Source organism: Carassius gibelio, chromosome B16, assembly GCF_023724105.1.
Source record: "Carassius gibelio isolate Cgi1373 ecotype wild population from Czech Republic chromosome B16, carGib1.2-hapl.c, whole genome shotgun sequence".
NCBI lineage: Eukaryota > Metazoa > Chordata > Actinopteri > Cypriniformes > Cyprinidae > Carassius > Carassius gibelio.
Window position 1 is genome coordinate 5,409,695 of NC_068411.1, and position 11,154 is coordinate 5,420,848.

At 39.6% G+C, this 11,154-nt stretch overlaps 2 protein-coding genes across 2 annotated transcripts in view; both read left to right on the forward strand.

Annotated features, from left to right (window-relative positions):
- Window positions 1-4,026, forward strand: part of LOC127974867 (uncharacterized) — a 42,603-nt gene extending 38,577 nt beyond the window's left edge. The window contains exon 2 of the mRNA XM_052578437.1: window positions 2,484-4,026. Coding sequence (XP_052434397.1) covers window positions 2,484-2,814 — 331 coding nt within the window. The 3' untranslated portion in view covers window positions 2,815-4,026. The remainder of the gene's footprint in view (window positions 1-2,483) is intronic.
- Window positions 4,027-4,733: 707 nt separating this feature from the next.
- LOC127974292 (uncharacterized) lies at window positions 4,734-9,696 on the forward strand. The gene is made up of 7 exons (XM_052577473.1): window positions 4,734-4,797; window positions 5,303-5,605; window positions 6,227-6,781; window positions 7,153-7,247; window positions 7,443-7,493; window positions 7,737-8,106; window positions 8,245-9,696. The coding sequence occupies exons 1-7, from the start codon at window positions 4,734-4,736 to the stop codon at window positions 8,472-8,474; spliced, it is 1,668 nt and encodes a 555-aa protein (XP_052433433.1). The 3' UTR covers window positions 8,475-9,696.
- The last annotated feature ends 1,458 nt before the right edge of the window (window positions 9,697-11,154 follow it).

Sequence of the window (11,154 nt, forward strand, 5' to 3'; positions counted from 1 at the left end):
TATCACACCTACAGCGGGGCAGTCTCAAGCTCTGGAGGCGTGTTTTTTTTTTTCGGAGCATTCCCCCGAGCCTCATTCTAAGTGTGTCTGCGGTGCTGTCAGGATCGCTCAACGGAGATGTCTTAACACTTTGCTGTGAGATATTTTTTTCTTTCGTCTAACTCTGTCACTAACAGTCTCGCTTTTTAAAATGGTGGTTAGTGGTAAAGTACAACATAGATTTGACAAGTTTCTTGTCTGATGGATTTTATTTTAGATCCGCGTAATACCTACCTCTTTTTTCTTTTGTTTTAACTTTTTATAACATCGTGAAAAATGCCAAGTTTTCTGGTTTGTATCGCCGCTTTACATTTGTTTCTTTTTTAGTTTGAGGTAAGGTATAAGTGATAAATGCTTTCTTTTCTAGCTGGTAACAAAACACCTTTTTAAATTGTAATGCTACAAGCTCTCACATCTTTTTCGCGTGTTGCTTAACGAAAACACATCTGATAGTTTTGACTTGTTTAGTTGTTTTAGATAAATAACCAGTAACCTATTTTTTTTTTTATTTGTTACAACATGGGGTTAAGTGAGGTTAACTGAAGTTCGGGAGCAGGGCCACGCCTCAAACAATCACCTGACTTCCAATCCTCCATATATACCGGGCCACGTCACACCACTCTGCTAGTCTCGTTCTCGAGAAGGACAGGTGTACTTGCCTGGTCTGAACGGCACGCTGTTTGATTCATCGTCACTGACGACACTCGACGATCACCTCTCATCATTCTGATCACAGTCTCTTTCAGAGCGTTCGCGTTCGATCATCCACATTCTGGGCCTCGAGCGCCCACTCACACACTCATCTCAGGCGGATCCTGAGCCCAACCTCCTTGCTCTCCGCCAGTGAGATCCGCAGGCCGAATTCGCCATCTTCATTAGCGCGGTGAACGCCGAAACTGAATTCCCGCTCCCGTCGCGGCCGCTCGCTCACGCTTCTCCAGCGCTCTCATTGCACGTCTTCTAGAATCCAGAGCCGAGGACAACTGAACCACGGGTCGCCTTCAACACGCCCTTAAATCCAAGGTATCCAGTTCAATCGTGCAGATGACAAACAGTTATTTCTACTATATTGAGTTCAATTAAACTTCTGTCATAACAAACTTTTAGCCCCCCAGCACTTCCGGCAACTCTACTCTCCGTCACACGTGACGTCACGTGAATTCTCCTCCACAGCATCAAACCACAGCGCCCCCTAGCGGCAGGCAAGACGTAATTCCACCTACTTTCATTCAACCGATCTCTCTTCTCTATGCTCACATTTCGTTCATAACTCCTCTCACAAACATCCTTTCATCCCAACATCCATTCCTATACCCTTCCTTTCAGCTGATTTAAGCAATACGGCTCACAGCCCAAAGACATGCAGACTGGTCAAATTAAACAGTCTAAATTGTTCCCCCCCTTGACTCGTATGTATTAAAGACTTGTGCACGGATTGATTTTATGTATTAACTGATTTTGCCATGTCATATAGCCTCATATGCTGGTATGGCTTAATAAGTAAAGAGAAACTATCAGAAATACGGCTCCATGTTTTCTAATAATTTTCTACGGCTACTTCTAAATTACAGATGCCCATTCACTGTCCCTCACGCCACCCAAAACTAAAGGAGTGACATGTCTTCTGTATTATTTAGTCTTCACTATTGCAGACCAGCCGGTCTCCCTTCAGCCTCCAATTCTATTTAAATCTTCTTTTCATGCTCTACCTCCCAACCTCCCCCCCCCCGCATCTTGCAACACACCCTACTCACTAACATCCTTTCATCCCAACATTTTTTTCCACCCTAACTTCAGCTGTTTACAGGAATATGGCCCTGTGTTTCTAATTATCTAACTAATCTGACAAGCACCGTGTCATAATGTTGTTAGTTCGGCCCAAACAGCATTGTTAAATCTACAGCTATCACCACCGCCAACACCACAGCGGTACTTCAGGTGGATGACCTCACAACTGACAACAGCACCACCTCTACAGTGCCCAGCGGTCGAGCCTGCAGTTAACTACAGCACCACCAGAAGCGCCTCAGGTGAAGTGATCATTTAGCTACAACAGCACCGCCATCAGCGCCTCAGGCGAAACGATCATACAGCTACATCAGCACCGCCATCAGCGCCTCAGGTGGAACGATCATACAGCTACAACAGCTCCGCCACCAGCGCCTCAGGCAAATCGATCATACAGCTACAACAACACCGCCATCAGCGCCTCAGGTGGAACGATCATACAGCTACAACAGCACCTCCACCAGCGCCTCAGGCGAATCGATCATACAGCTACAACAGCACCGCCATTAGCGCCTCAGGTGGAACGATCATACAGCTACAACAGCACCTCCACCAGCGCCTCAGGCAAAACGATCATACAGCTACAACAGCACCTCCACCAGCGCCTCAGACGAAACGATCATACAGCTACATCAGCACCGCCATCAGCGCCTCAGGCGAAATGATCATACAGCTACAACAGCACCGCAATCAGCGCCTCAGGTGGAACGATCATACAGCTACAACAGCACCTCCACCAGCGCCTCAGGCGAATCGATCATACAGCTACAACAGCACCGCCATCAGCGCCTCAGGCGAAACGATCATACAGCTACATCAGCACCGCCATCAGCGCCTCAGGTGGAACGATCATACAGCTACAACAGCTCCGCCACCAGCGCCTCAGGCAAATCGATCATACAGCTACAACAGCACCGCCATCAGCGCCTCAGGCGAAACGGTCATACAGCTACATCAGCACCACCATCAGCGCCTCAGGTGAAATGATCATACAGCTACAACAGCACCGCAATCAGCGCCTCAGGTGGAATGATCATACAGCTACAACAGCACTGCCATCAGCGCCTCAGGTGGAACGATCATACAGCTTCAACAGCACCGCCACCACCGTCTCAGGCGAAACGATCATACAGCTTCAACAGCACCGTCATCAGCGCCTCAGGTGGAACGATCATACAGCTACAACAGCACCGCCACCAGCGCCTCAGGTGAAATGATCAGCTACAACAGCTCCACCAGCAGTGCCTCAGGTGAAACAATCAGCTACAACAGCACCGCCAGCAGTGCCCCAGGAGGAACGATAATTTGGTTACAACTGCACCGCCAGGTGAAATTATCATACAGGAACTACAGCTCTGCCAGCAGTACCTCGGGTGAATATGGGAGCAATTTTGAGTGGATGTGAGAATAGCCACAATATTTTGACCATCATACATTGTTGTTATTGTTTCTTATGTTTCATGATGCAACAAAACTTTTGATTCTGCATTTTGACTTTGACTCTGCAATAGGTATATCTAGGTTGTGATTTATTTCTGTTTTAGTTGTCTTCAGCCATTTTGGTGTGTTAAACTTGATTCAGTTTTGGACTTCCCATTTTTATGTTTAAATGTACATTGTGATAAACAAGGTTCTGTTCCATGGTGTTCAGCAATTTTATGGACAAAAATAATAAAACTATTAAAATATCAAATAAATAAGTATTGTGATACTTGTTGACACAGTGACACTCTTGTCCCATAAATTATCTCTATACCACGATACTAAATTAATATGTTGTCCCACAGCGAATTTTTCTCGCTTCACTGAAACACGCCCGCCCCCCTCCTCCCCCGAGAGAACGTCAGTAGATTATGACGTCACACGGTGTAAACTGTACACCCGCGCGCTCTGAAGTCTGAAGATCACTTCAGTTCAGTGAGATTCCGAGCAGAAGCGAAGACGTTCACCTGAGCAGAGACTCGAAGTCCATCCAGACGGACAGTTGACTAAAATTCAGCAAGTTTGACATCGATACAGTCAACACGCGTTTCTCCTGCGTTAGAGTCAGAGGAGCTCTACTTCAGCAGCTCAGTGTCAGCAGAAGTTCAGCTGATGTTCAGCTGATGTTGAGTGAGTCTCCACAGACAGCTGGAGGAAAAAGCTCTTCAGAACAACAGGCTTCTCCCACAGCAGCCGCTATGGAGAACCGCCCAACAGGTTAGGAATAACGATAGTATAAAATATAAATGAAAACTCTAGTCTTAATATATAGAATAGTAAAAACTGTGGAAAAAACAGACTCTTTTGTACATATAGTTAATCTAATACAGCAGTGTCACACTATGTAATGTTGTATTCATCCATTGTTCTTCTTTCTATGGTTTATGCCTCAGAATTTGACTTGCATTTTCTGGTAACATAGTAATTTCTTTTTACCTTTTTATTTCTTTGTTTCTTCTTTTCTTAGAAAAAAAACCAAAAAGAGGAAGACAAAATGCATCCATGCATTCTTCCGGCGAATTTGGAAGGCTTTAAAGCTTTGCACCCTACACTGCTACGGGGACGATATATTGCCCCCATTTCCATCCGATGATCCAGCAGATCTTCAGCCAGGTTTATCTGGCCTTGAATGGGCGTTATCAATCGATCCATGTCCATCTGGTTTGGAGCTGACAGTTAACACCAATCCGGCTGATCCTGATGGGTCATTGGTCTCAGAACCATCCAGTCTTGAGGTGATATCTGACAGTGATCAGGCTGATCCAGAGCCATCACCTGTCCCAGGTCCATCCAGCCTCGATTTAAAGTTAACACTGGATCCAGGGCTATCCAAACTGGTTTCTGAGACAATGAATATCCCAGGACTATCTAGTCTTGATGTAACACCTGTACCAAGTCTAACCAGTATTGAGATGAAACCGCACATGGATCTAACCGAGCCCAAGCCATCATCTGTCCCAGGTCCATCTGGTTTTGAGGCAGCTGTTGGTAAGTCTACTGTCATTTTTCATCTCCTTTTGGGATTTTCATTTCACCTACTTGTTTGCTCTTTTACACTTATGCCCAATTAATAATATGCTCCTAACTTTATGTATAATACCTTTTATACTATTCAACATGTAGCACGGGGAATTGATGGATATAGTTCTAGTTTAATTCTAGTTTAGGATGTGGTTTTATTAGTGTTCAGTATATTTATCTTGTATTTTACTTTTAGTAAGTGAAATTTAGTGTCAAGATTGCATCAAAAACCACAAGTGCGTCATCCCTTGTAGTTTAAATTGAACTTTATGTATATTCTTTCATTATGAGAAAGTCACAAGATGATTAATCACACAGTACGTGTCCATTTTACAAGTTGTCTCGTCTAACATCTGTATTCACCCAGTGTTCTTCCTTATTCATGATGTCTAGACTCAGTATTTGACTTACAGTTTCTAATTTTTAATTATGTTTCTATTTCTTTCTTCTTCCTTTTTTTTTGTTGTTGTAGGAAAACAATCAACAAAGAGGAAGAAGAAAGGCATCTGTGCATTCTTCCGCCGAACATGGAGGGTTGTTAAGTGTGCTGCTCTCTGTTGCCAAAGGGGCAACGAAGTGGCTCCAGATCCATTTGCCAATGACCCAGTGGCTCAACAGGAAAATTCAGATCTCCAGCCAGATTTATTCAGCATTGAATGGCTGACACTTAATGCTGAGCCAACATATCTGGAGCCATCACCTGTCCCAGGCCCATCCAAACTGAATAATGAGCCAATGCCTGCCCCACATCAGTCAGGTTATGAGCCACCTGTTGGTAAGTCTACTGTCATTATTAGTCTACTGTCTACTTGTATTTTTACTAGTGCTGTCAAATGATTAATTGCAAAAAATCACATAATATAAACATAATATATGTGTGTAGTGTACACTGTGTATATCATGTATACAAACAAATGCATGTATATATTCAAGAAATGTTTATATATGTTGTTTATATATTAAATAAATTTATATAAAATAAGACTATACATGTATATACATGGACATATTTTCAAAATACATACTACATGTGTGTGTATTTATATATACATAATTAATATACACAGTACACCTACATATACAATGTAAAAAAAATAATATTTATGTTCCTGAAATTCATCAGTATTTGCATGTACAGTAGCATGTGAGGATCTAGTACTGCTTTTATAATTAAATTAATAGAGCCTGATGTTTATTTCTAAGGGACAAAATACAAAAACATAGCATGACATGCCACCAATGTCAGAGCTAAAACATCCCATACAAGTTTAGAATTAATTTAATGTGGATCTTTATTTTAAGGTGGAACTGTATTTTTTCTTTGTTCATGATTTCTGACCTCAGTAATGGACGTACAGTTTCTGGTGGAAATTTCTTGTTCTTTTTCTTATTTTAGAAAAACAAAGAAAAATCAGGATGAAGAAAGACATCCGAGCATTCTTTCAGCGAACATGGAGGACTGTTAAGTTTCCCTCCTTGGCCCCAGATTCATGTCGAGTTGAGCCAGTAGCTCACTGGGATCAAGTGGACCTCCAGCCAGGTCTATCTGGTCCCTTGTGGTTGTCAAGGAATGATCCAGGTCCATCTTGTTTCGAGGTGACCGTCACGGCCAACCAAAATCCACCTGATTCTAAGCCAGATCCATTCAGCCTCCAGTCACACTTAACACTTGACCCAGGCCCAGCTGGTCTTGTAGTTGAGTTGACATCTGTCCCAGGACCATCCAGTCAGGAGATAATGCCAGTCTATGGGTCTGACATGGGTCTGGATGTTCCTGAGCTAAAACCCATTCCAGGCTCCAGTCTCGTTCTGACAGCTGCTGTGGATCTGATTGATCCCGAGCCGTCATCTGCCTCTGGTTCATGCAGCTGCAGGCGGACACCTGACACTGATCTGGACAATTCTAAACAAAAACATGTCCCAGTCCTATCTGGTTTTTGGCCAACTGCAGGTGAGTCTAGTGTCACTACTTTCTATAATAATGTTCCATTACTTTTTCATAATTTTAATATTTGTTCCTACTGAACATATAAATTATTTATGCTCCTGACATGTATCTTAATTCCTTGTTTGGTATTCAAAATTAATCCTGTGGTATTCTAGTGGACAGAGTTTGTTTTGAATCACATACTTCCTTGTATATCATCATTTTCCTGGTTCCCTGATTGCCTTTATAGTCTGCTCTTAGCTAATATATGGAATACAGTTTATAAAATCAACATTATCTGAATAACTTCTCTGTCTGCTTTTTGTTAATGTTAATGTAAGATAATCAAAACAAAGTAGTGCTCATCTGTTCTTTCTGCATGTTTTCTTTTTCAGCATCATTTTCCTCCCGTTATGATATGGGAGTGAAGTTGGGACAGGGAGCCTTTGGTTCTGTGTATAAGGGGACTCACAGATTTAGTGGCCAGAAGGTAAACTACTCCTGCTTTATTTATTTTTTAAACATTTTGTGTATTTTAGTTTTGTCTTTGTCTTTTTCCTTTCGTCTCTGTTTTGTACTCATTTTATATTCCATACTTTTTTTTTTTTTTTTTACGAAAAATTAACAGAGATAATTGCAGATTATTTTGATCAAACATGTTTTAAACGATTTTGTCTCTTCGCAGGTTGCTATCAAATGTATACGTAAGAAGCCATGGAACAGCATTATTAATGTGGTAAGTTGGCAAGACAATATATTAATAAGTACTGTATACTTACATTTATTGCACATTTGGGTTCAAAACTCTGTGAACAGATTGAAAAAAAAAAATTCTATACAAATTTAGAAAAACTGTTGACTAGTGTAGTTTGTAATGGAAAATAGTGACAAGAAAAAGCATTTTCAGACTTCTAGACTCTGCTGTATCTCAATGTGAATATTACACACAGAAGAGAAAGGTCAAAATTTGTTTTTCCAGCCTGGATCTACAGAACCTCTGCTGTCAGAAGTGGTTATAAATGTGATGGTGTGCGCACCTCCGAAAAGCCCCTACATTGTACAAATGATCGAGTGGTTTGATCAGCCACATCAGTTCGTCATAGTTATGGAATATCCACATCCATGTCAGACCTTGCTGGAATTTACCATGTGCCATGGATGTTGTCTGGATGAATCTGTGGCACGTGGTTTAATGCGGCAAGCGGTGCTTGCAGCCAAACACTGCATTGAACGGGGCATCTTACACAATGACATCAAGACGGACAACATGCTGGTCAACACAGAGACACTGCAGCTCAAACTTATAGACTTCAGCTGTAGCAAACGTATTAACATGTCTTGCTCTGAAGGTGAGTTGATGTAATGCTATAATATGTCAAAAAATGTACATGATTCAAAGCTTATTATCTCAAAGTAGACTAATTGCTCACAGATGACTTTAGAAACTGAAATGACAGAGCTCTGTTAATCTCTTGCTTCCTATACAGATCATCAACAGGCGGTTGGATCAACAGTCTGGTCTTTGGCTATGTTACTTTTGGAGATAGTAAGCGGAGACCAGCCCATGAGTGTTTTTCTCTCCAAAGCACGTCATCCTTTGATACCAAATTTCTCCAGTGGTGAGACAACAGCACACAACAATAATACAAACATACCTTTTTGGCACAATATCAGAGTGTTCAATTTCCCAGCTACTAAAAATAAAAGGGAAAACTGATAGACAGAATACATTATAATTGATATTTAAAGTACAGTAAGTGTAACACACAGGAGATTGTCCCTGTTTAAAATTGAATACAGTACGAAATACTATGCTTTCCAGAAGCTTTTCATACATGACAACATGCCTGTGCTATGCTGTCATTAAGAGCATACATGACTAACCAGCTTTTTCCTCTTTGAAAACTTGTACAGAGTTTCAAGATCTGATAGAGCAGTGTCTGGTCAGGCCTCAAACCAAGACGTTAGAGCAGATTTTAGAACATCAGTGGTTTAAGCTGGACTGAGGGAAGGGGCCTTTTGCCACAGATGAAATAATCCAGGCATAGCTGAATTCAAATAGTAATTTAGAGGAACTTGACAGAAACTTCCCAATGAAGACCAGTAAAGATTTTACAGTATATTACTGGCCACCAGATCTACGTTAGTTTAGGTACTGACAATGGGCTAGGTGCACAAGATGGTGCCAGTGAGCTTCAGCGACACGAGTGTGTGCGTACTTATTTCCGGTCTTGCGACGCTCGCATTAACTGTAAGGGAAACTTACATACGAAACTTGGCTAGATGTATATAATTAATGATTTTCAAATTTAACAGCCGATAGTGGTATATCAAAAACATGGGGAAACATCCTCCCTATATTTTGCGTACCTCTGTGTGGAAATTCATCAAGATACAACGCGGAGATTGCTTTATTCTTCTGTTGATTATGCGGATTAGCGTTATGTCAGGTCCACAGGGATTTCTCCTTTCAAACACAAACCACTCAAATATGCAATACTTTTCATTTTCGAAGAGCTGGTTTTGTTCTGTTATGTAAGATAAATGTTTCTGACTGTCAAACGATGCACAGAGATTTCTGATAAAGCATGTTTTATTAACTTTATTTGATAACATAATTTATAACTAACTGTACAATTAAACGTAATATAATTATGGTAGGTTTGCCTTAAATAAAAGATCGCTGTTTGCATTCATGTGTGTTTTTATCTGTTTATTTGTTTTGTGAAAGATCTGCAGCATAAATTATTATCTGTCTATGAGCAGCCATGTATATTGTTATTGTTTTGCATTAATTATCAGATTAAACAGATATTAAAATTAGTCACATTTTTTACTGTGTAAAATAATAAAATATGTTGTGAAAATAACGATGAAACAGACTGATGTATGTGTACAATTGAGAAATGGATACTTCTGAAGATAAATCGCAGCCCATGTCTCACGAGGTAAATATTTAATATATTAAAATAATAATAATAATAATAATAATAATAATAATAATAATGCAAAAATTTTCGAGAAATAAGTAATTTGTACATTTACATATTTGGTAAGATAAAATACATTATATAGCTGTGTATACACACCATGAGTTCAACTTTCATCTCGTGAACAGTAGTCAACATTAGTGTATTTAATTCATTCACCAGACCCAAACACACACAAGTTTCAAATCCACTGGCTCAGTTAACATTTGTAGTATAGTGATAATAGCAGTGTATATCTTATTTGCATATGAAGTGATATTATAAATCCTGTAAACATATAGAAGGTAATATTTGGACTTCTCCGGTTCTCTGCACTGACTTTAAGCACAACCGGAAAGATCTACGCACACACTCGCAAGACCGGCAAAATCCAAGATGGCGGAGATATGCAACTAGCCCATAGATCAGGTACTGAGGGTAGAGTCATTTTATTACAATAGGCCCAACCAGTACAATATTATCTTAAATATTTTGAATTCACAAACCTCTGAGTCCACACATTAAAAAAAACAAAAGTCTCTAGACCAACAAGTCTAAACAGTATAATATATATTATATTGCAATTATATGTGTATAATAAAATATAAAAGTGCTATTTATATTGTATTATTGTTAAAATGACTTTTTCTACAGTGTAATGAGTTCTCTTTGTTAGCATTAGCTTTACTTACATATTTTATGCGAGTTAGACAAAATATTTTTGACTTAAATCAGAATATCATTGCCACCTAATTATTAAAGAACAGTAATGAGTATAAATGACTATAAATGAGATCTACCCACTTAGCCTATTTTGTATTGACAACCATATGCAATTTAAAACTACATACTGTATTTTCAAGATTAGTTTGTATTTGTGTTGCATTTTTCTAGGTAGTTTCTTATTTATAAATTAATTTGTATATTAAGCTTATTTCAAGAACAAATCAAAGTATCTTAATAATGACACACACTCAGAAAAAAGCAATAAATTAGGGCAATCAAATAAAAATGAGAATTTTGAATATTCATTGAATTTAGTCTAAAAATCCACATTTGAATGCAAAAACATTGCCTTCACATTTTACGTGTGCATCAGGCAGACTTATCAGTAGGCACGTTTCCATTACCCTTCAAAGTGCGTAAATGAAATGGAAATGTGTCCGTTTTGCAAAAATGCTCATATATTATTTGCAAAACTGCAATGGAAACATTTTTTTCGCATTTACAGGTCACATGGTGTATGTAAAAAGTCATATTATCATTCTTCAAGAAACTGTGCGCAACGACTTATTTGACTATGGTTTAAACTAAAGTTTTGTATCAGACTAGCGTTAGTCGACTAGTCTAAAAGCAAGACACCCCCAAAAAGATGGTAAGAAAAAAAAATACTTTGTGTGTGGGGTACATTTGAAACACCTTTGAAAC